This window comes from Coenobita brevimanus, chromosome 26, assembly GCF_032717465.1.
Source record: "Coenobita brevimanus isolate Jiangsu-jjx chromosome 26, ASM3271746v2, whole genome shotgun sequence".
Taxonomy (NCBI): domain Eukaryota; kingdom Metazoa; phylum Arthropoda; class Malacostraca; order Decapoda; family Coenobitidae; genus Coenobita; species Coenobita brevimanus.
This window is the reverse complement of record NC_136979.1, coordinates 40052466-40078628: the sequence shown is the minus strand read 5'-3', so window position 1 is coordinate 40078628 and position 26163 is coordinate 40052466. Positions and strand designations below refer to the sequence as shown.

Below are 26163 nucleotides of genomic sequence, written 5' to 3'. Positions count from 1 at the left end.
TTAAGTAGGGCGCCACTGTCACACGGGGTGAGGTAATTGTGCGTGTGTGTGTGTGTTGTTATAATATTTTGCTTTTTATTAGGAATGAAAGGATTTGTTCATTTCATTGGGTATTTTGCTTGATATCTTCTATTTGATGTCTACGTACACTTTGGTGTTTTTCTTTCACGTTTGTTTTATATGGATGCTACCCATTTCATTTACAAAGGGTGAAGGTGGGATCTGACCAGGTAATGTTCTTCCTCAGGTGGGATGGATCCACCTGAAACGTCAGATGATCGTGGCGGTACACACCCGGCTGATCGCACGCATATCCCGCTACTCGGTGACCCACGACTCCCACAAGACATGGACGCTGCATATCACGGGGGTCACCGAGGAGGACAGCGGCTACTACATGTGTCAGGTCAATACCGATCCTGCACTCTCACAGGTCGGCCTACTGCAGGTTGTAGGTGAGTCGAAGTTTTTATTTATAGTTAATGGTAGATAGGGGAATAAGTAAATGATGTATGGAAGGTGTTATAGTTTTGTGTGTGTGTGTGTATGTGTGTGTGTGTGTGTGTGTGTGTGTGTGTGGTACCAGAGTGCAGGAAGCCCAAGAGTCTCCACTCCACTCATTTTACATAGGAGAGTGTCTCCATCTAGTTCATTTGGTGGACTTTACCGTACTAGTGGGGAAACTGCTCGCAGGGCTGTTTCCTTACGTTGTTTGCTGTCGATCTAGAATAGTTGAAAAATACCGAAGATGACTGATTTGCTTTGTATGCCTTTATTGTAACATATATTAAGACAGAAATGGATGAACTAGGTGAAGTGGTACGTTCGGATCATGAATCACCGTCAGTACTGCCACGACGAACTATAGTTAACTCAAAATTGTCATTATGCGATTGGCTGTGATCGAGTGTGGAAGGAGCGGTATCTCAGCGTGCAAATAGCTGTGTTGTTTCGTTTTAGTGTGTCAGTTTCAATCGTACAAGTTAATATTGCGTCCCATTTGTTCCCCTGGAGATATTGTTCTCTTCACTGTACCGTTTCCATCTCTCTCTCTATCTGTAGCCAGACGCCATAATCCCGTAAGGGGTGGCCATTTGTCTTTGAGTTGTTTTGCGGGGTGGGGCACTAACCCTCCGCCAGCCCACTTGTTGACATGTAAATGATTACCACCCAGCGTTGTAAACAGTTTCCCGGCTTACATGAAACTATCAGGCTTGTCACTCAATGTAAAGCCACCTGAAAAGGAAAGAAGAACACTAAAAAGCGACAGGAAAGATGGGAGAAACAGGAAGAGAGAGGACAGACACAGATAAAGAGTGATATCTTGTTCCGTAACTACTAAGGTATTCAGAAATACAGTGAGAGAGAGAGAGAGAGAGATTTGTATTAGTGATTGCAAAAACAGTGCATCAGAAGTATTGATTCTATCGCTGGTACAAGTACTTATCAGGAGATCCTTGCATTATCTCCCCGCGTCCCACTCTTTATGATCGCTACTTGTGTAATGACGCCAATAAAGTAGATATAGCTCGTTGCGGCAGTTCTTACAGTGATTCATGACTAGAAATTATCACATCAGTCCTAAGAATTTTTTTTCGTATAACATGATGTAATAACGACATAGCAAGGTAAATGTTTCTTCCGACGTTTTCATCCGTATTTTCTGTGGCTAACAAACACAGCCTGACTTGATACTTCGCAGGTGGGGGCACGGTAAACTGATGAAGACACCCTTTCTACATTCACTATTATTATTATTATTATTATTATTATTTTCGTGGAGCTGTTAGTGAGATGAGCGTCATTACAACAGTGTTGGTGTGCGTTTAGTGAGGTAGTGTTGGCTTCTCCACTCCTCTTTATGTGCCTCATCACCCGAGTTACGACCACCGCGTATTAGTGCCACAACGCTGCCTAGATGTGGTCGTGCCAGGGTTCGTCTAGGGTGGTGGTAGTGGGAGTGGTCGTGGAGTAGTGGTGGGTGTGGTAGGGGTCGTGTGTGGTGATGGTAGTGGGAGGGGTCGTGGAGTGGTGGTAGGTGTGGTAGGGGTCGTGAGTGGTGATGGTAGTGGGAGGGGTCGTGGAGTGGTAGTGGTAGCGCAAGGATTGTCTAGGATGGTGGTAATGGGAAGGGTCGTGGAGGGGTGGTGGTAGTGGGAGGGATCATGGGGAGGTGGTGGTAATGGGAGGGGTCGTAGAGGGGCGGTGGTAGTGGAAGGGGTCGTGGCGTTGTGATAGGTGCGATAGAGTTCGTCTGTGGTGGTGGTGGGTGTGGTAGGCCTGGCGTGGGGTGGGAGGATCTTTGGATGGTGGAGATAGATGTGGCAATGGTAGAGGTCTTGTAGAATGACTAGCAGGTGTGGTGGAAATAGTTGTGTCGGTAGGAGTGGTGGAGTGGTTGTGGTAGTAGATGTGGTGGTGGATGTGATGGCATGGATCGTATGGAGTGGTGGAAATCGAAATGGTAGCTGTGGGAAAGGTAGTGTGGGGTGATGGTGATGGGTGTGGTAGTATGTGGTTGTGGTTGAGTTGTGAAGCTGAGTAATGTAGTCTGGCGGTAGCAGGAAAGAACGGAACGGCATGTTTAGTCGGATATAAAAGTCCTTTAAATATTACACCTCCTCTGCTTCTCACTTTCCTCAACTGGGTAATATTCTGTAGCTGAGAGAGGCTCGGCATGTTTATCTTCTCATAAATCATTCTCTTTGATATGATGCGTCAGGGAGGAAGGTGACGGACATGCCCTAGGTGTGAAGTAGACGAAGTGGAATAGTAGACGAATTTTCATCCCATCCTGTACCAGAGAAGTAGGAGTGAATGAAGTGGCGAAGGAGAGTAAGTCAAGATGATTGTGTTGGAGACGATGGAATGAGACGAGTGAAGCATCAGAGGAAGTAAATGAGTGGGGGCGAGTGAGGAATAAGAAAACTAGGATGAATCTAGGGAATCTCTAAAAAGAAACAGGGAGGACAAATAGAGTAAGAAACTATGCATAATAGATGTGAAAAAAAAAAAAAAAATTGTAAGTTTAGGGTAAACGAAAGTGGGAAGTTTAAGTTGAGGAGAAGTAGGTAAAATAAAAGTGTAAGTATATAAGTGAGAATGATAAAGACAGTATAGGTTTAAAAATAAGTAGAAAATAAAGATAAATATAGAGAAAGTCAAAATCATCATCCCGATCTTTTTCTCCCCACCTGAGTACGCGGGGAGGCAGGGTCCAGAAAGCAAGGGAGAAAAAAAAGACACGAAAGAGGGAGAACGGAGTAAGAGTAATAAAAACAACAGCACAAGAGATATTACAGATAACATCGAAAGAAAAGATGAGAGGGGGAAGTAGCACACCACCCAGTCGTTACTGTGTTAGGAAGAGAGGGTGTTGTGAGGATGTGAGTGTGGGAAAGCAGGGGAAAGGTGTGTAAGGTATTAGGGAAGAGGTGTGTAAGAGTGAGGGTAAGGATGAAGTGTTATGAGGGGTATGAGTATGGTGTATAAAAGAGGGTATGAATGTGGGGTATAAGGGAAAGGTTGAAAGATATTTGAGGAGAGATGAGGAAGGGAGGGAGGGAGTTTAAGGATGAAGTAAGTCTTTTATGAGGTTATAAAGGGAAAGGCGTGTAAGGTAATAGGCAAGAGGTGTTTGACGGAGTAGTAAGGTAAAAGATGTGTTATGAAAGGTGATTGTGGGATATCAGGGGAGAGGTGTGTGAGGTATTAGGGGAGAGGTGTGTGAATGTAGGGTTAATGACAAGTGTTACGAGAAGAGTATTGGGTAAAAATGTGTTGGGTAATAGGGGAGAGGTGTATGAGAGAGCGACTGTAGTGAACTGAATAAAATAAGTGTACTGTGCAAGGGAGAGGAGTGATAGAGGGGGACAGGGACGTAGGGGATGAAAACATAAGAAGAAATTGCTACTTTGCCTTCCCACACTCTCAAACACTCCTTCCCTTTCTCTCCCTCTTCTGTTTAATCTTCTTATTACCTGTCTCTCTTTTCCATCCCATCTCCCTCTCCCCTTCTTTTCCTCTTTTCGTTTCCTCAACCCCTCGCTTCTCCTTCTTATCTCCTTTTCCTCTTTCCTCACCCCCTCGCCTCTCCTCCTCCTCTCCCTCCTTTCACTCCTCCCCTTTCCATTTCTCTTCCCTGACTTCCTTTCCCTCCTTCTCACTTCTCCCTTTCTTCCTTCCTTGTTCCTCTCCCCTCGCTCCTTTCACTCCCCCTCTCCCTCTCCCACTCCCTTTCCTTCCCTCCTCCCTCTCCCCAAGCTTCCCATGCTTTCCTCTCTCTCTCTCTCTCTCTCTCTCTCTCTCTCTCTCTCTCTCTCCGTCCTCCCGCTGCTCCCGTCCTTCCTCCCTCCTCCCCTCCCCCCTTCTTTCTTTCTCCCCTCATTCCTTATTCATTGCCCTCCATCATACCACACCACCCTTGTTTCTTCCTTTTCCTGTGTAGTTTCTCTCTCTCTCTCTCTCTCCATCGTTTTTTTTTTTTTCACCTCAGTATTGCCTACTCACTTTCCTTCCTTCAATTTTACATTATGTTAACTCTTTTCATGCTTTACATGTTTTCCTATTCATTTCTTCCTCCCCCTTTCTCGTTGTCCTTTTCTTCCTTTTTCTTTTCCCCTTTTTTCCCCTTCCCCCTCCCTGCTTCCTGTTTTTTTTCCCTTTCTCTTCTCACACCCTAAAATTCTCTGTTCTCTTACTCTTTTTTCCCCCCTGCCCCCCCCTCCTTCCCATCATTGCTCCCTTCTATTCCTTTTCTTCTTTTCCCGCTTTCCCCTTCGCCTTTCTTCCCTTCTGTCCTTCACTCCTCATCCCCAGACTTTCTTTCCTTTCGCTGCTTCTTTCCTCCTCCTCTTTTACTTCTCTCGCTCTCTCTCCATCCTTCCCTCTCATTCCGCCTTCCGTCTTCCTCTGTTCTCCCCAACCCCCTTCTCCATTTCTCTCTCTTCCCCTCCTTTTTCATTTTTTTTCCTCACTCTCTTGTACCCCTCTTCTTTCTCTACCTCCCTCCTACTCTTTATTCAATATTCTCCTCCCTCCCTCGCTCCCTCCTCGCCTCTTCCTTCCTCCTCTCCCCGCTCCTCTTCCTTCCCCCGTCCCTCCATCCCCCTTTCATTCCCTTCCCTTCCTCCCTCCCCCTCCCTCCCTGTCCTGACTTCCTTCACTAGTGCCAGCATTTATCCCCTGTCCTCTTAGCTCTCCTCCTCCCTTCATCATTCCTTCCTTCTCTGTTTTCCTTTCATCCTTCTTTTTATTCTCCCTTTTCTCGCGTCATATCTCTCGTCCTCCCTCTATTTATGGCCTCCCTGTTATTTTATTTTTCTCTTTCTCCTACTTTTCTTCCTATATCCTGTCTTCCTCTTTATTTTCTCCTTTGATCATAACCTTCCTCTCAGTCTTTACGTTTTCTTCCCTTTCTTCCCCTTTCTTCATTTCTTCTTACCTCGTTTCACCTGTTCGTAACCTCATCCTCTCTCTGTTCTAAACCGCGTTACCTTCTTTCATCATTTCCTTTCTTCTTTCATCTTCCCTCTTTACTGCTCATTATTCTCTCTCTCTCTCTCTCTCTCTCTCTCTCTCTCTCTCTCTCTCTCTCTCTCTCTCTCTCTCTCTCGTTACCATTTTTCTTGTTTTTCGAATGTTTAATTTGGCTCTTGTCCTCTTGCTGTATTAGTCTCTCTCTCTCTCTCTCTCTCTCTCTCTCTCTCTCTCTCTCTCTCTCTCTCTCAAGAATAATTCACACACAAGTGGCCCTTTTACACACACACACACACACACACACACACACACACACACGGCTCACAACTCACACTTTAAAACACTCATAAGCTCGCGATATTAGATGCCTCCCGCGTACACACACACAAAACTCATGGACGCTTAAAACGCGCATAAAGACACACACAAAACATACATAAAAAGGGGAAACTTAAACGGGTGCACACGTAAAGCACAACGCATTCATAGCATAAGGAGGAATACATACATACATACATTCATACGTGCACACAATGTTTCTCGCTTAAACCCCTTCCCTGCCCCATTTCGCTCTGGGTCTACTGCTCCTTCTGCCGCCTCATATCTTGTGCCTTTCTCATTCGTCTGTTCGTATCTCATCCCGTCCCTTCATTTCGGTTTTGGCCTGTCCTTTGTCAATTAATTTATCACATGACGCCCTCCCTCATATTCCTTCATCTCACCTGCTTCTACTGTCATCTCATTCTCGCTCCTCTTTTTCTCCCAGCCATCCTACCAACCAACGCTTTGTCTTGCACCCTTCTATGTACCATGCATTAGCTTTTCCCTGCTCTTTGGTCGTGGTCTACCTCTTCTTCGTCCAACCACTGCTGTCTAATACACTCCTGCTTCGTTTCTTCACTCGGTCTCGGTTAGCCTCTTCGACCAACCTTACTCTCACTCTTCCTCTTCTAGGCTTATATCCTCCCCCCTTCTTGTCTCCCCACCCCGTTCTTGTCAACCTCTTGTCAAAACCACTCCAGTATTGTACACTAGCCCTTCATATTCTCATCATTTCATTTACTTGGTTCTCTCTCTCTCTCTCTCTCTCTCTCTCTCTCTCTCTCTCTCTCTCTCTCTCTCTCTCTCAGCAGCTCCACCCTTTTCTTCTGCCCTTCCCCTCCAGTTTCACACAAACACCATCATACAATACTTCATCTTTTGCCCCACCATTTTTTTTTTCTTGATCTGCCGCTCCCTCCGAATACTCTACTATTATACACCGTCCTTCCGAGTCAGGTTCTACTATCCCGGCTTTTCCCCTACTCAAGGAAAGAGAGAGAGAGAGAGAGAGAGGAGGGGGGGGGAATGTATACATCATGTGGTCCTGCAGAACAACTTTTTTTTCCTTTTACCTCAGCCTCAAAAAGTGGACGGAATTTTTCACCCCTGTTAGCGTCTTTTTTTTTTTTTTTTTTTTTTCCCAATGTATCAACAGAAAAAATACAGTAATGGTGGGGATTCTGGTGAAAATTTGTGAGGATGTTCTGTTGACCTGAGAACAGAGTGATACGATTTTGGTGGACGTACAGACAGACATAAGCATCTTCCCAAAAATTGAACGAATACATAGCGGAACCATTGAACACGAGAACGCACGAGTATAGATAGGGTTTTTTCACTGTTTCTCGCCAGTTCTAAGTTTTCTTCAGACGGAAATGGAAAGATTGGAATTTCTCTGACAAGGATACAATTTTTCGTTCAATAAAATATACACTAATGATAGCGTCTCATGGAGGAGGTAGTGATGAGAGGCGTGTAATTCAGTAGTGGGATGGTTAAAAGGGCCGTATTATTAGGTGCAGAGAGGTTCCTAAATATGTTAATGGGGAGTTGAATTAGGATGATGGTGTAGAGAATAGGGTTAGAATGTAAGTGATGACGATGATAGTGATGAAGAACAGCAAAAGTAAGTCAGGATGTTGTTCGTAATCATTGAGTAAAGTGAACGCGGGTAGGCCGTAGTAAAAAAAAAGGAAGAAAAGAAAATCATTGAGGGGCAGTATAAAAAACAAAAGGGAAACAAGGGTGAGGAAAAAAACAAAGCCTTGTGCGTCACTCCTCTCTTAATTCTGGCAGTAATTTCCTTCTTCCTGGCACTTCTTATCTCATCTAAACTTTGTCCAACTACAGTGAACATTACGACTATACTACCCCCCTCCCTCGCCTCCTTCCCCATCCCTTCTTCTCCCTTTTTACCCCCCCTTATGCTCCATACCTTTTTTTGCCCTTCTTTATCTTCTCTCCCTTTCGCTGCTTTCTTATTCCTTTCTCCTCACCCCCACTCCTACCGTTACCCCTGCTCTCACCTCTTCCTTCTCTCGCTATCCGTTCCCCCCCCCTCCCCCAATCCGTTCCCCCCCTCCTCGCTCTTTCATTTTCCTTCCGTCTCTCCCTTCCTTCACCCCCCCCCCCGCCACTCTAACATTCCTATTCCCTAACTCGTCGTCCTTCCCCCCCCCATCTCTGTACGACAGTCCTCTCCCCCAGTCTTCTCATCCCTCCGTTCCCCTTGTCTCCCTCTCCCCCCAACCATATCCTTCTCCCCTTAGTCTCTCTCTCTCTCTCTCTCTCTCTCAGCCTCCTCCCCCTACTCCCGTGTACCCCCCCCCCGTCTTCCCCCCTTCATTTCCCCTAAACTGATTTCCTCACCTTTTTCTTCCGATTTTATTTCGTCTTTTCACAGCCAGCTCCGTCTCTCGCCTTTCTTTGTGCTTACCCGTCTCTCCCTCTTACAGCATACACGACAAAAGGTAAATAAGTTTAATAAAATCGTTTGGTAGTAAAGAAGAATATAGGGAAGAGGTATAGAGACAAACTAAGCTGAGTAAGAGAGTCTGGTGTTAGAAATGATTTAGGATGTTGAGAAATAATGTTTATGGGGATGATATTTAACCCGTTGACTGTAAGAGGCTTGAATAAAATCGCGTGATGGTAGCCTGTTTCTCATAATGATATCGATCTCAGTGCATTTATTATTCTTGCTGTCCCAGTTTCGCGGGGAAAAAATTTGTAAAGGGACATACAGTAAACATATGGCCTTGTAGATGTTGATAAGATGGACTGTACTGTATGTTAAAAGGCTTGCGGAAGGCCTTACCTATGGCCATCCAGCATAAGAATGATAAGATTTTGTCTGTGTGTTCGGTGAAATAAGTAAAAAATAAGCTTCGAGAAAATAAGAGACATCGATGCGAAGAGATGCCACAAGGAAAGTGCCAGTGAAGAGGAATAATTACTTGGTTATGAAGGCTAGGGAGGGGGCAGGAGAGGGAGCCGTAGTGATATTGCTAAGGCCAATACATTAACACGCATATCAAACCTCCTCACCCGTGCCTTTCCCATACCTCACCCCTCCTCTCTCTTGCCACCCCCTGCCATATCCCTGCCTCACCCTGAATCACCCATGTCTCCTATCTCAGTTACACACACACACACACACACACACACACACACACACACACACACACACACACACACACACACACACACACACACACACACACAGCAAGGTTATTTTACGTGTAGGCAATCCAGCTATATTTATTTACGTCGCTTAGTCACCGTAGCTTGGGTATGGAGGCACTAGGGCGGTAAGAGGGAGGTGATAAGGAACTGATTATATTTGGCTGGTAACTGGGGTGGAAAAATGTAGCTCATAACTTCGGCTTATTAAACTTAATGTATTTTCAACTCAAGCATTTAATAAGCTGCAGGACAGAGTTTCTAGGACGAGCTGTTAAAATTCAGCATCGTAATTTTAACGTTTGATTTTAAAGAGATTCACGAGACTTTATATTAAGTTTGCGTATTTCAAGTTTGGGTTGTTATTTTAAGTATTTGTGATCATATAAATGCAGACGTGTGTTGAACATGCAGCTGCGGTTAATATGATGCGAGAGAGTGTTGCTGTTCTGAAGTTTGCCTGTTTCCACCGTGTACTGTTGACAAGGAGCACGGAAGACTGTGCAGGTGATGGTATACTAGAATCTACTTGCTCTTCACAGGCAGTAGTATAATTGATAGACCAAAGAATTTATAGATTTTATGTACTAAAGTGGAATATGAGACTAAGAGTGTACTAGGAAGGGGCGGTCGGCAGAGGAGGAAGCAAAGAAATAAGTAAGTCATCTTGTTCTAGCCAGCACAGATTGTAAATATAGGTAGCATAGTGAATGAATTAACTGTTACTCGAGCATATATAAAGTTGTTTACATGAATTTTACTGAGAAAGCCGAAGAGAAAAGGAACGAATCCCAAACTGAACAACCTCTCGACAAACAAACCCCAAACAAGAAAATTGTGGCGTAGTGGGGGGTGTTGGGGGTGGGGGTCCTTGTGTAGAAATGGCTGACCTAATGTTGAAATATTTCCTGGAGGAGCACAGGCTAGGCTTAGTGCTGTGTGTGTGTGTGTGTGTGTGTGTGTGTGTGTGTGTGTGTGTGATTTAGAAAGGATGGTTAGAATGTGTGTGCATGTTTGTTTCAAGCTAGTGTTTGATGATGGTAGGCTACGTGTGTGTGTGTGTGTGTGTGTGTGTGTGTGTGTTTTACATTGTCTTTTTTCTGGTTTTTCCATTTTAGAAGGGGACACAACTACTTTAAAGAACCTCCATCATTTGTCTGAAAGTTTATGTACACAATTTGAGGCATAATGAGGGGGAGAAAATAAAAAGAATCTTCATTTTCTTGGAGGAAAGACGGGAGGGAAGGGAGGAGAGACGGTGAAGGAGAAGAAATGGAAGAAAGAGAATTGGAGGAAAAACGTGGATGGAAGAGCTGAGGAAAAAATGGAAGGAAGAGAGGTGAGGGAGAAGTGGAGGGAAGGGAGGAGGTGAGGGAGAAGTGGAGGGAAGAGAGGAGATGAGAGAGGGGAAGTGGAGGCAAGAGAGGAGGTGAGAGAGAGGAAGGAGGCGAGGGAGGGGAAGTGGAGGGAAGAGAGGAGGTGAGAGAGAGGAAGGAGGCGAGGGAGGGGAAGTGGAGGGAAGAGAGGAGGTGAGGGAAGGGAAGTAGAGTGAAGAGAGAAGGTCTCAAGTGAAGGAAGTGAGGAGGTAAGGGAGGGGAAGTGAAGGGAAGAGAGCAGATAGGGGAAGGGAAGTGAAAGGAAGAAAGGAGGTGAGGGAGGGGAAGTGGAGGCAAGAAGGGAAGTGAGGGAGGGGAAGTGGAGGCAAGAGAGGAGTTGAGGGAAGGGAAGTGAAGGGAAGATAGGAGGTGAGGGAGGGGAAGTGGTGGGAAGAGAGGAGGTGAGGGAGGGGAAGTGGAGGGAAGAAAGGAGGTGAGGGAGGGGAAGTGGAGGGAAGAAAGGAGGTGAGGGAGGGGAAGTGGAGGGAAGAAAGGAGGTGAGGGAGGGGAAGTGGAGGCAAGAGAGGAGGTGAGGGAGAGGAGGTGGAGGCAAGAGGATGAAACGATGGAAGGGATGTAGAGGGAAGAGGATTAGGTGAGAGAAGGGATGTTTTGGGAAGAGGATGAGATGGGAGATGAGAAGTGATGGAGAATTGGGGGGAAGAGAGAATGAACTGAACCAAGGGAAGTGGAGGGATGAGGATGAGGTGAGGGAAGGGAAGTGGAGGGAAGAGGAAGAAGTGAGGGAGGTGAATTGGAGGGAAGAGAAGAGGGGAAAAATCGGAAATGGAGCGGAGAGGAGGTGAGGAAGAGGAAGTAGAGATGAGAGAAAGTGTAGGAAGAGTTGAAGGGAAGGAGAAAGAAATGAGAGAAGGGATGTGGAGGACAGAGAGGAAGGGAAGGTGGGAAAAGTAGAGAGGAGAGTGGCTAAAGGGGGAGAAGTGGAGAAAAGGAGGTGAGAGCGAATGATAGGAGGAATTGTAAGTGAGGAAAGGGAAGTGGGAAAAAAAAAGGGGGAGAATGGGAGGAAAAGTTGAGGTGAGAAAGGGAAAGTTGAGGTGAGGAAAAGTGTGTACCGAGGAGGAAGTGGAGGAAAGATAACTATCGCGGGAATTAATATAATGAGAAAGTTAATAATTACGTCCTATTCTTGTTCCCTGTTACTTCAATGGAGTAAATATGATCCAGAAATCAGAAAGGAAAACGTAGGCTGAAACCATGAACCCATTCTTTGCTGGTACGACACTTGAGCAAGATATTCTGGCTAACAAGTGGACGGTTTGATTAAGGTGTGTGGAAATTCCCTCCAATCATTAGAATTTAAAGTGCATAGTAAAATGAGCCGTACACCGATACACTCATTCTTCAAAACTTTCCGGAGTGAAGAAAGGAAGTTGAAATGGAGAAAAAATGAGCATTTCGGATACAGAATGAGTAAATAGTACCAGATGGATAGGATACGTAGGAAGTATCCAGCAATGTATTTACTAACAGTTTCAGCACGAGAGTTCTGTCCTAAGTTTAATAAAACTGCCTGTCAGTAGTCACAGTTGTATTAGTATTTTTCTCTCTCGTATCACAATTCATCCTCCTTCCTGCACATCTCATCACACACTTCTTCTTCGTTTACATTTGACTCACATCTGACCTCTCATCACTCTCTCCCTTTACATCATCTCACACTTTCTCGCCTCTCATATCTCGCCAACTTCAGACCTAGCTCACGTCCCTCCTTCCTTCACTCCTCACCTCGCCTCACATGGCTTCCAACCCTCTGTCACACTTTCACGCACCTACCTTCGTATCCCTCCCTCCCGCCGCATACCTCACAGTGCACTCCTTCCTCCATTTGCACCATCTTTCCATCACTTCCTCACAATTGTCCCCTGCGTCACTTGAAACTTCCTGCCACATACCTCCTTCCTTTCTCCCCCCCCCCCACACACACACACACACATCACTCCCTCACACCTCCCTAAGCTCCTCTCATTAATATCTCACACAGGCATTTTTTTTTTCCTCTACTTTCTCAAACTTCCCCGTAACTTGAAAATAAAAAGGCCACCCCTCTTTCTTTTTTCCCTCATTTTTATCTCCCACTCTCTCTGCATTGTCTTTATCCTCTACGTTATTTGCACTTTCTAGTAGCCCTGCCATTTTATCCAGTATATCAGGATTCCAGTTATCCACAGTAAATGGTTCTGAGAGCTCATTTAGGCATTTTAACTTTGTAAATCACCTACTCACTATTCACTCCGTCATTCTGCGTTTTCATTCATTAACCGTGTAGCTGTGGTGGCCGGTGTGAGATATGTAAACGAGACGATTATATTAACCTGGCCTAGCCTAATCTAATCTGCTCTCATCCAGCCCTTTCGACAATTTGGACGTACATAGGTATTTTAGGTAAGATAGACGATTTTGATAACAGCGCAGGGGCAAATAGTTCACCAATGAGACAGCAAAAGGGGGCCAGTTCTCAGCAGCCCTCGTCCGTTTCCTTACCACTTCAACACTAATAACTCTCATCTATATTATTATACACTGGGGTATCACATTCACATCTGGTAACACGGTATGAATTGGTGTGTTTCCGTGACATGTTGGTGGGGTCACATGGACGAGCAGTGTACGTGGTGATAGCACATTCAGATCTACCAACTGTTCTTTTGTAACACTGGGAACGAACCCGCGACCACACCGCTGTATCAACTCCGCCACCACCACCTTCGTCCTTTTATTTCATATTAGCTGGTTATCTGTCGCATCTTTATCATTTATTTCATTTATTGTATTTATTACGTCTTTGACTCGATTGTACCTGCTTATCGGCGAATGTCTGCCTTCCTGTTCATCTGCATCAGTCTTTCCAAACATTGATCTGTATATCTATCACTATCTATCTGTGGCTGTCTATCGGTGTCTCTAATTGTCTGCCTGTCCTTTCTATCAGTCAGTCATTCTGTCTGTCTTTCTGCCTGTATTTCTATCTATCAATCAGTCTGTCTATCTGTCTCTCTGTCGTCATTCGTCCTGCTCGTACATCCGCGTCCTCATCCTGGCCGCAATAAGAGTTTCATTCAGACCAACTTCTGTGCAGGCTCCTTAATGGCTGGGTCTGAGGGCGATGATGAAACACACACACACACACACACACACACACACATATATATATACTTTATTGTATACCTGCACTTTCATATATATATATATATATATATATATATATATTGTGTGTGTGTGTGTGTGTGTGTAATATGCGCCTCTGCATCATAAGTACGTACAAAAACACCCCAATTTTCTCTCTCTCTCTCTCTCTCTCTCTCTCTCTCTCTCTCTCATTTCTACCAACGAGATTTGCGCTCATAATTCCCCTTTGTTTTTGCGTCCATTTTTTCTTCACGGTTGCCATGACAACGGAGCTTTATATCGTGTCACCGTACAGCATGTAATCTGTCTCTTTGTTGATGGTATTTGCTGTGTTGTTCATGGTAGGGCGTCACTCTGACTTAGCCCCTTTGTCCTCTCTATCTGTCTATTTGTCTATTTTGTGTGTCTTGTTTTTCATCCCCGGTAGCTCTTTCTGAATTTGTGTATAATGGGTGGTTCGTGTATAGCTCTCCCCCTCCACTCCGCTGGGGGACATCTCGTGTGTTGCGGGAACGAGTGTTGGTGTTAACGATATCTAGCCTGCGTCATTAGTCGTTTCCTGCACCTCCTGTCTCACCCACACCCACACCAGCATACTGAGCCGTCCCTGCAGCACACAAGATGCGATCTGGTGAATTTCATGCGGAGCGCTATTTAAGGACCGCCCTGTAACACACACACACACACACACACACACACACACACACACACACACACACACACACACACACACACACACATACCAGTTTTCGGCAGGTTACACACCGCCGAATCCTCTTCCGTCTCAGTATTGTCGATGTGTTTATCTCATGTTGTATCGTAAAGATCATATTACTTCTTATGTTGCGAAATTGGCTTCTCAGAGATAGGGTGTGCTGAACCGACTCCAAGCTTTCTTTAACCCCTCACAGTTGCTGACTTTGTATAGGGTCTTATCTCTCTCTCTCTCTCTCTCTCTCTCTCTCTCTCTCTCTCTCTCTCTCTCAGTGTGTGTGTGTGTGTGTGTGTGTGTGTGTGTGTGTGTGTGTGTGTGTTTAATAGGGGGTGATGTCCAGATAGCTAATAGTTCTTGACAAGGTGAATATTTAAATTTTTGTCCCGGCTTGCATCTCAGTGACTCACTTCAGTTTCTCTGCACCACAGTATTGATTGATCCAACTCTACAACTGCTGTGAAAGTGGATTTTTTTTTTCCTCTCTGAATTGTGCCAGCCTAGACTACCGTACCTTTTAGGCGGGCACGCAGCACCTGTTTTTCTACACATCTCACCCCTTGATTGTCAGAGTTTTATGTAAGCGTTAAGCATCATTCTCAGCCTTTGATGTGCACAGTTGATCAGCGCTAGAATAGTCTCAGTCAGTATATCTTTATTAAGTATATTAATTCCTTGTGTCCATCACTGTATCTCTCTTCCCTCACCAACTCTTACACTCACACCTCACAATCTCTCCTCCTCTCTCCCCACAAACAAACCACCCCTCCTCACACCAATTCAACACGTCTCCCCCCACCAACTCACCACCTCTTCCTCACCAACTCCTTTCCTTCCACTAACTTGCCTCTCCTCGTCCGCAGTCCCGCCCAACATCGACGACGACGAAAGTAGCAGCAGCGAGATCCAGGTTCGGGAGAAGGCCAACGTGACGCTCAGGTGCTCTGCCAGGGGAACGCCGGAACCCAAGATTATGTGGAAGAGGGAGGACGGTGCCATGATAGTTACAAACACAAGGAGTCCAGGTTAGTAGTAGTAGTAGTAGTAGTGGATGTGGGTGGTTGGAATAATAGTAATAGTAGTTGTAGTTGTCGATGCTGATGGTTTGAGGGATAGCAGCAGTAGTACTAGTAACGGGCGTGGAAGAAGGGAGGTTGGGAGAGTAGCAGAAGAAAGAAAAAATGAAGGAAGAGTGCAAAGTTGAAAGGCGAGAAGGTATGTGTAGGGGAAGAGATGATGGAATGCTAGAAAGAGGGGGAGGAAAAAAATGGGAGGGAGATATTAAGGAATATGAAACGAAAAAAAAATGTTTTTAGAGGGAAAAAGGTTGGGAGAGAGGAAAGAGAGGCTGAAAAGACAGGAAAAGATTTTTTTTTCTTAGTTGTAGTTTTACGCCGTGTTCCGTTTTTTTCTTATGGGCTAATACGTTGCCCCTGGGAAGAGGACTTAGGTTTGGAGCGTGTAGCATTTTATGGCCGTATGTCCTTCCTGATGTCTACCAGTGACCCTTGGGTGGACTCGAATCTCCAACCCTTCGACCTGAGCGGAGCTTTCTAACCCACTGAGCCACGGAAAAGGAAGGAAAAGAAGAGGCTGGAGAAGGAGAGAGAGAGAGAGAGAGAGAGAGAAGAACAAGAACAAGAAGAAAAGAAGAAGAAGAAGAAGACACCAGTATCCTGTGGAGCAAGAAAAAGTATCCATGAGTGTCGTCGCCAGCGCCAGTGTAGTTTAGGGGAGGACGGGGAGAAAAAAGAGAAGGAAAACACTTACAAAGAACGGGGAAAGAAAAGTCAAGAAGGGGAAGAGGGAAGATACAAGATACAAGCCAGCACCAGAATCCCGTGTTGTGTGTGGGTGGGTATGGAGGGGAGAGGGATAGAAACTGAGTGGAAAGGAAGACATACAGCAACATATTTTATTGGTCCTTGCCGGAGTATCTGTCATTAGGATGTAAGTGTTGTATGTATTCTTTCCTCACACGTACCCTTTTTCCGCTGGAGTCAACGGGTATTTTTCAGCCATTTAATGCACGCTGCCGTTCAAGTCTTTAAGGCCATTCTCTTGACCTTTATCCCACTCTCTGTGACCCGTAATATTGTAAGCGCAGTTGTGTTCAGGCATCTTAAATGAACGGATCTTGATTTTGGCTTTCGTATCTTACTCTTTTGAAGGGGCAACTTTCGCACCATTTAGCCTTTCGTTCCTTTTGTCAGGGAAAAAATATATATATATATATATATATATATATATATATATATATATATATATATATATATATATATATATATATATATATATATATATATATATATATATATATATATATATATATATATATAAATATATATATATATATAAATATATATATATATATATATATATATATATATATAAATATATATATATATATATATATATATATATATATATATATATATATATATAAATATATATATATATATATATATATATATAAATATATATATATATATATATATATATATATATATATATATATATATATATATATATATAAATATATATATATATATATATATATATATATAAATATATATATATATATATATATATATATATATATATGTACCTGGTATATAGGGAAGGAGAGAGAGAGAGAGAGAGAGAGAGAGAGAGAGAGAGAGAGATGGGAGCACAAGTGCACTTTGGTGTCCTAGTGCGTTTTTTATTTTTTTCTTAAATGATACTTACCCAGTCTGCTGTGGTGGATGCGTCAGGCCACACTCAATTACCCGTTTAATAAGACTACGCCTTAGTGGTTTATTCTCGCTGCTTGTAGACGATTGTATGTAGCTTAACTTGTAGTGATGGAGGTAATGTAAAGCATATGTGACCCCTCCAATTCGAAGGCTCTCTCCAGCTAAATAATATATTCTGATGATAAGAATAAAGTTGGCAAAATGTAATCATACTGAAAGGGTTAACTACTTTGACATGTTGACCGTCTTTCTTTCATTACAGCTATCGCCAAAGAAGTTGTGTTTTAGCTAAGTAAAAGCCTCTCTGAAAGAACGGATGAAAAACAGACTCATTCATCCTGTTTACTAAGGTGATGGTGTCAACTGCCGTGTTCATTTCTCTTGACAAGGATCCGTAACCTTTTGCAGATCAGTTAATGGCTGTGTTTAGTCAGACTGGGGGGTTGATTGGACGAATAAACAAAGCAAATTCATTCCTGCCTCATAAAGCTCAATAAATTTCATGCAACCACGTCCTAATATTCCTGTTGTAAGAGTACCCTAGTTCCGTCAGATGAAAACAGATTGACTAGTAAAATCTTGCTACCACTGTGCGAATTTTTTTTAAAGGAAGACTCTCAAATCATGGGGTCTTTCATAGCCTTAAAAAAAAAAATTAGTACGGTCATGATTTTTTCCACTTTATTCTTGTTTTTATATACGATTTTGTTCAGCTTAGGAGAGACTGTTCGAGCTGGGAGGGTCAGGTATAGCCTTTGTTAACCGCTAAAGTATTGGGTGACTGTATCTGGGCTGCATAAATCGTCTGACGGTGAGAAGAATAAACCACAAAACACGTCATGGGGTTAAAAACATAAAACTCCTCATTCTGATAATAGGGTAAATATAGTTGGTTTGTATTCACCTAACAACTAGGACACTATTCACCTGACAGAACTAGGACACTATTCACCTGACAGAACTAGGACACTATTCACCTGACAGAACTAGGACACTGTTCATCTGACGGAACTAGGACACTTCATCTGACGGAACTAGGACACTTCATCTGACGGAACTAGGACACTAATCACCTGACAACTAGGACACTAATCACCTGACAACTAGGACACTATTCACCTGACAGAACTTGGACATTATTCACTTGACAGAACTTGGACATTATTCACTTGACAGAACTAGGACACTAATCACCTGACAGAACTAGGACACTATACACCTGACAGAACTAGGACACTATACACCTGACAGAACTAGGACACTATACACCTGACCGAACTAGGACATTATTCACCTGACAGAACTAGGACACTGACAGAACTAGGACTCTCACAACTTAAAATGCTGTGGGTGCTTGAAATTCGAAGGTTATGGAGTATGGATGTTTCTTCGATTACTGGTCAGATCAACCTTACAATCTGACCACACTGGGCAATCAACTGAGGCGAAGCTGGTCAAGGATTTTAGGTTAGATTTAACGTGGTGTGGAGGAAAGGAAAGTAATGGAAAAACTTAGAAATAATTGAGAACAAAACCGTAATTGCGTGGGTAGACTTGCTAAAAGGTCACTCATGGTAATTGATTTTGTTTACGGGCAGTGTGATTGGTATTGATGTTGAAGATTACACACACACACACACACACACACACACACACACACACACACACACACACACACACACACACACACACACACACACACACACACACACACACACACACACACACACACACACGCACACACACACACACACACACACACACACACACACACACACACACACACACACACACACACACACACACACACACACACACACACACACACACACACACACACACACACACACACACACACACACACACACACACACACACACACACACACACACACACACACACACACACACACACACACACACACACACACACACACACACACACACACACACACACACACACACACACACACACACACACACACACACACACACACACACACACACACACACACACACACACACACACACACACACACACACACACACACACACACACACACACACACACACACACACACACACACACACACACACACACACACACACACACACACACAAAAGCTTGACCATGCACCCTCCTTTAACACTTTCACATACCTTTCTTTTATATTCTTCCATGTACACCTGAACACTACTTTTGATACACTTCCCGTACACACACGCTTGCTTAACTGTCCTTACACCCTCTTTCACACCCACACATTGTTATCTGCCTGCATGCACACAAACAGAAAAATCTTGCTCCCATTCTACACTTGCAAACACTCACGCACACGCACGCACACACACTCACTCACACGCACATACACATTCCCAAATAATCCCAGTGGATTATAGTTACGGTAGGCAAATATAGAGGTGTTGGCGGGCCACATTAGGGAGTCACCTACCCCCCTCTGACACTGTAATGGGGAGATTAGGGCTCATCACACACACACACACACACACACACACACACATACACAAATGAGAGAAGCTTACTTGTATTTGAAAGTCAGTGTTTCAAGCATTCATTAGTTAGCGCTGTTCACCAGGTAGCCAGGTAAGTTGGATCTAGGCGAGAGATTTATTATAGAAAGTTAGGTATAGTTCAAGTGTAAATGCGAAAGAAAAAGTAGCGTAATACCTACCATACATTAATTGGTAACATGTTATTTCAGTAATTGATGATTGCTTTGATAAGGATAATGGAGGTAATAAGAGTTGAAAGTGTTGTGGTTCAACTTTATATATCTAGAACTGGCGTGAAAAAGCCTCAATAAGTAACAAACAGTACACATTATCGGAATATTGTTATGGTTATTGATAAGCCATAGTTGTGTCAATAATGATGAAGTTTGTATTGATAATAAAAATGATAAATGGAACTAATTCATCATACTATAACTAGATCGTGCTTTTGAGAGAAACATACTCTCATAGTTTTCTCGTGAAACACATTAACAGATAGCTTATTATCCCCACCATTATTCCACATGGTGGGGATATAGGAATCGCCCCTGCCCGTCCGTCTGTCCATCTTTCCGTCCGGGTCTGTATCTCGCAAACTACCTGGTGGATTGGCTCCGTATCACACAGAAAGATAGAGTATGTGTCGTAGTTGATGTCCATGTATGTAAAATTGCCATATGTCTGTACATTACGAGCTATGACCATGCAAGGAAAACTCTGTCTTGTGTTATCCGTCTATCCGTCCGGGCCTGTATCGTAGAAACTACTCGGTGGTTTGGCTTCATATCACAGAGAAAGATAGAGTATGTGTCGTAGTTGATGTCCTTTTGTGTAAAATTGCCATATTGTCAGTACTTTACGAGCTATGACCATATAAGGAAAAATTTGTCTTGATAGTTGGTTGTGGTTACTGGAGATTTTAAACCGACCTGCACAAGGAATCGTGATGAAACTTGGTGGACCGCTTCCTAAGAGATTATTATTACAAGTATTATAATTATCCCCACCATTATTGTACTAGTCCTAGATTATGCCTCTATGAAATTACCATACTTATTAGTGCGTGTCTAAATATTCATTACCACATGGTGGGGATACTTCTTTGATAATGGCTTGTTATTTTAGTGTTTGATAGACAAAGTTGCATTGATTATAGAGAAGTCAGTGATTATAAAAATAGTATAGATAATATATTATTGAGGAGATTGATTGTCAAGTTTACATTGATAAAGATGAATTTAGTGATAATAAAGAATGGTAAATGGTAATAATTCAGGCCAACACAGAGGCCTGGGATGGTGGTTGGGGTGAGAGGGGAGGGAGGGGGCGGTCATGATTTAGTTCTCCTTGCTGTCATGTGCGTGAGTTATGGGGTGGGGGGGATGTAAGTGGGTGTGAGCGGGTGGGAATGTGGGTGTTCAGTAAGTGGGTGTTGTTGTGACTGGGTGGAGGATACAAGGGTGGGTGTGGATGGGTATGAGGATGGGGCCATTTAGGGTATGAGAGTGTGTGTGAGTTTGGGATATGAAGCTGGCAGTCAGGGTATGAGGTTATGGGATGTCCTGTAAAAGATATAAAATGAATATGTATAATGTGAGAGGGGGGTGGGGAAGGGAGTTGGGATAGAGGAAGGAAGTGGATGTAAAAATCGGGATATGGTGTGCTGCTCGGATATGACGAGAATGTTAGTAGAGGCCCTGAGTATTGCACTGTATGTAGAGCTTGATTGCATGTTGGATATGTATTCTGCAAGAGGTTCACTGCAGTACCGAACTTTTCCTCAAAGGGAGAGGTATAAAACAATTTACCTTGTTAGCAGCGCCGGTGCAAGAGTATTTTATTGGCTGTGCCCGTGTATGCGCATTAGTCTACAGAAGCCGTCGGTAAAAACCGACATAGTGTGAACATTTCAAGCACAAACTTTGGTATGACGTGTTATAAGGGTCCTCAGCTGAAAGTGTGGAGCAGTTATTTTATCTCAGAGAAGTTCACCGTCCCCCATGCCAGATATTAATGCACACCGAATCTTGAGAAAAGTAGTGTAAGTAACACCTAATACATTTTTCATAAACTTTTCAATTATGTCAGTAGGTTTGCTGTAGCCTTAATATTTTCTGGCATAACCCTGTTTTGGTGCTCATTTTGGCGCTTTTTGGCCTTTTTTTTTTTTTTCCAGCATTATGATTGTGAATTGTACTAAAAATCCGCTTAAGTAACGCCTATTACTTTTCCATACGCTTTCTAACGGTGTGCCTTGAGCCGCTATAGTTTTAATAGTTTTCATGATTACTCGGTTTTGGTGCCGTATTCTACCACCTACTTGCATGCAGTGATAGTGTTCTCGCGTGCTCTCTTTGGTTGCTCGCTCGAGTAATAATACAACATCATCCTTAAATATCCAGAACAGTTGTCACCAAACCAAGACTCAGCCCGACTTAGATCTGGAAGGTAGATGCATGAAATTGTGGCTATAGAGAAGAGGGTGAACGGTGTTTTGGTATTTTAGACATTGGCATGGTTAATTGAGTTATGATGAGGACGGCATGTGAATCTAACCACTTTATTTATTAAAAAAGAAAAAAAAAATGCAATAAACTACTTTTATGGTCGTAGAGGCAGTGTGCCAGACTATTCTTAGAACAAAACATTTAAAGGTAGATGGCTGGTCTGCGATTTAGAATTACGCACCAGTTATATAATGGAAAATAGGACTATGATGATTATGATAGGAATGTGTTGGGCGTGTCTTGGGAATGGAAGGTGCGTGTTTCGGTAAGGCATAGAAGTGGCTAAGTACCGAGGATTATGTAAGGGTGAATGTATCGAGATTAACTACTGGAGAATAAGGTGGTGGAGGACCAGTGTGAACGGAATTGAGTGTCAATATGCTAGGACAGTGGATAAATAATGAGAGTTATGGACTGGTGGGAGCAGAGAAGGCTAGAGTACTTCGGCTACGAGGGAATAAGTACAGTATTAGGTGACGGAAGAATGTGTGTTGGGAGGGTAAGTGTTAGTATTCAAGGACAGTGGCAAAGTACTGAAGCTTTTTGTGATGTGTGTTGTAAGAATGAATAGTGGGTGAGGAAGGGTTTGGTGTTAAGGGAAGGTATTGTCAGTGTTCCTAGAAGAGTGACTAAGTACTGAGTGAGAATGATGTAAGGATTAGTATATCTGATGTAAATACTCAACAATAAGTGGGTGAGGAAGTGTTTGCTGTGATCGATAGGTAGTTCGCTGGTTTGTATGAGAAATGGATAAATACTATATTGAGTGGGTGTGGAGTAATTAAGTACTGAGTGAGTCATTTAATGTAAAGTTATTCGAAAATAAACACAGGAAGAAGTAGGCAACAGAGAACGTGATGTGAACGGGGGGTTGGAGTATTATCGGTATACTGGATAATTACTGATGGTTATGCAGTGGTCAGTGTATATGAATGTAAACACTGAAAAATGAGTTGATGCCTTAGGACGGATGTTAGATGGGGGTTGAGTATTTAAAGTTGATGGTGGTAGTATGTCCATTCATAGGCGCACACACAGATAGCCATTGCGACGTTGACTTCACATCCATCACTCTTACAACAGACATCCCTTCCCCATTCGTATTTTACCAGCTTGGGGAAGGGTTAATCCTGACAACTACCCTCCCTAAGGATAGAAGGTCCGGTTCAGCAGTGGACCTCACATAGACAGCTGTAGTTCATAGTTAGAAACCCGAAAGAAGGGGAGTGGATGAGTACCGAGCTTTTTTTTTTTTTTTAATGCTGAGTCTCCCGAGAGTAAATACTGGGGAAGAAGTAGGTGTGGAGGACCTGGTATGGAAATTAGAGAGTAGGGGGAAGGGGAGGAGGTAATAGAGGTGGGGTAATTGAAGATTGGGCGAGAGGTAAATATTGAAGGGATGAATATTTTAAGAGTGCTAAGGATTGGTTGGAGGGATGGGGGAGGAGGTGGTAGAGAGGTGACTGTTGGAGTGGAGCGAGGGTGACTGGGAAAAGGTGATGGGTGGATGTGTGAAGGTGAATAAAAGGTGGGAGGAAGTTGTGAACTGATGAAAGACTGAGATGAGTGGAAGAGGCAGCAGGTGGTTGATGATGATGATGATGATGGCAGTTAAACCTAGACTACCATGTCACACAGATCATCACCTGGATTCTACTGCTGCTTCACTTATTAATAATGTTGATAATGACGGCAGTTGATCCTTACCCACCACTTCAGACTCGCAGCATCCCTTAAACCATCTTCTCTTCTGCGCCTGCCTAAATCTTAGTGTCATGATGATGATGATGATGATGATGATGATGATGATGACCGAAGACCATTACATTCACAGTCACTAGTCTTTTTGCAATGATGATGATGGTGATGATGATGCCAACAAAAAAACATACACCACCACTTTCTAGCCTAAGCAAACCAATCATATCTTCACCTTGTCTCCCCTAACCACTCTTTCACTTGATTAACAGCCCCTGGTCGTTTGGCATTCCTTGTGTTCTTACCGGGGCAATTATGTGAGCAGTTAGGGGTGTTATTAAGTCGTTATGTTTATTTAGATAAGGACGGGGGTGTGGCATTATTTACTGACTGTGAGAAATGGTGGTGGTATGGGGAGAGGATTGGGATATACGGTAGATTAGGGTAAAGTGAATGACGAGAGGAAATATATAGGAAACATAGTAGTAAGAGAAGGCAGAAAAGGAAACAAGAGGAGATGGGAGAAGAGCGAAGGAAGGCGTTGAGATGTGAAGAGTGAGGGGGAGGGTGAAAGGAGAGGCAAGAGGGGAAGAGGGGGACAAAAGAAAGTGGAAGGAAAGATAACGGTGGAAGTGGAGGGATGGGAGGAGTTGGAAAGAGAGGGACTGAAATCATTGGTATAATAAATGAGAATGAGAGGAAAGGAAGAAGCAGAGAAGACAGGAGTGGGTTGAAAAGAAAGAAAGAGAGGAAGAGGAAAGGTAGAGTTGACCGGAGCCCAAGGTATTCTGAATGAGTATAATTATGAGGAGAGGGTAAGTCATGAATGTAGGCGGGCGAGGAGGACATGATTGAAGGAAGCAGGAGGGAAAATGGAGGGAAAAAAAAAACGCAACTGAAATTATCGGTATAGTGGATGAGTATATGAGGGAGGAGGATAAATTATGAGTGTAGGAGGGAGGGAGGGAGGAGAAGAAAGAAAAAGGAGGAATGTTGGAGGGAAGAAGATTGGAACTGCAATCGGTCTCAAAATAGACGAGCATATGTGGGAAGAAGGTAAATTTTGAAGGGAGGAGAGAAAGGGGATACGAGGAAAATGGGAAAGGGGGAAATGAAGGAAAGCGGAGGAGAGGAGGAGGAGGGAAGTGGAGGTAAGAAAAGATGTGAAGGACTCAGATTCAGTGAAATAATGGATGAGAATATGAGGGAGAAAGGTAAGTTCCGACGGCAGGAGAAGGAATGAAGGAAAGGGGAGAGGGAGGAGCGGAGAAAAAGAGGAATAAGAGTAGGACTGAAATGAGAGTTATACCAGATGAATATATAACGAGAAGGAGGAGGAATGAAGGCAATAGAAAGGGGAAGGGGAGGAAATGGCTAAGGAAAGGAGGAAGCGAGTTGGAGGCAAAAAAAAAAAAAAAAGTGAAATCAACGTTATAATAGATGCTCATATAAGGGAGGAGGGTAAGTTATGATGGTGGAGGGAGGGAGCAGGGAAGAATTAGAGGAATGAAGTGAAGGAAGAAATGAGCGTGGACGAAACGAAGGAAGGACAGGGAGATCGTAAGAAAAAAAAATGACTGGAATCTAAGGTATTATCAAGGAGGAGGGTAAGTTATAATAGTAGGAGGAAGGGAGAGGAGGGGAGTGCTGTGCTAGTATTGGTGGTGGTGGTAAGTAACGAGTAACAGTGAGGGGAAGTGGGGGAGGGGGATGAATAGGGTAGTTAAGGACACTCAGCCACCCACCTACCCACCTCGTTCCTGAATTATACAGTCCGTAATTGGTCTGAGGCAGCCTGTTGCGTCACCAGCTCACTCAGGGATTCACACACCTCACACTAACTCCCTCAAGGATTCGCTTTTTTTCCTCATTCTGTTCCACTTCCTTTATTTCCCTATTTAACTCGCCTCCCTCACTTACCTGTTCATTTTTTTTTTTTTTTTTTTTTCACATTTACTCCCGCGTCCATACCTTTGTACTTTGACACATTCTTATTGCCTTACTCACGAATTCACGCTGAGTTATTCTCTCGTTCACATTTTTTTTTTCGCATTCACGCACGCTTCCTTTCATCCTGTATTATTTTTTATTTTACTTATTCACTGCAAAACTCGCTCTTCTTTTTCATTTTATGTTTTTACCGCCTATATGTTGTAGTCCTTTACACATTACACACATTACTGGGGATTTTCCTTGTTTACTGTTTTGCTTTGGGTATAGTTGTTCGTTTTATTATCGATTTATATTACATTATTATTACCCTATTCACCGAAAATGGATAGAGGTTATATTTTCACCCCCTATTACTGTACTTCTCATTCATAGGTTGAGGTGTTAGTCCTTTTGCAGCTTATTTTCCTTAGCTCAGTGGCATAATAAGAAATTGTGACTTGGCATCCATTCGCTAGCACTTCTTCGTGACCTGCATCATGTTGCAGTGTTAATCTCTTGTAACACGTTAACATTCGAGGTGGAGAGATAGCAGCT

At 43.4% G+C, this 26163-nt stretch overlaps 1 protein-coding gene across 1 annotated transcript in view; it reads left to right on the top strand.

Moving 5' to 3' along the window:
* LOC145394018 (uncharacterized) overlaps window positions 1-26163 on the top strand; it is a 100123-nt gene that overhangs the window by 20275 nt on the left and 53685 nt on the right. The window contains exons 2-3 of the mRNA XM_080267987.1: window positions 248-455; window positions 15084-15245. Coding sequence (XP_080124113.1) covers window positions 275-455; window positions 15084-15245 — 343 coding nt within the window. The 5' untranslated portion in view covers window positions 248-274. The remainder of the gene's footprint in view (window positions 1-247; window positions 456-15083; window positions 15246-26163) is intronic.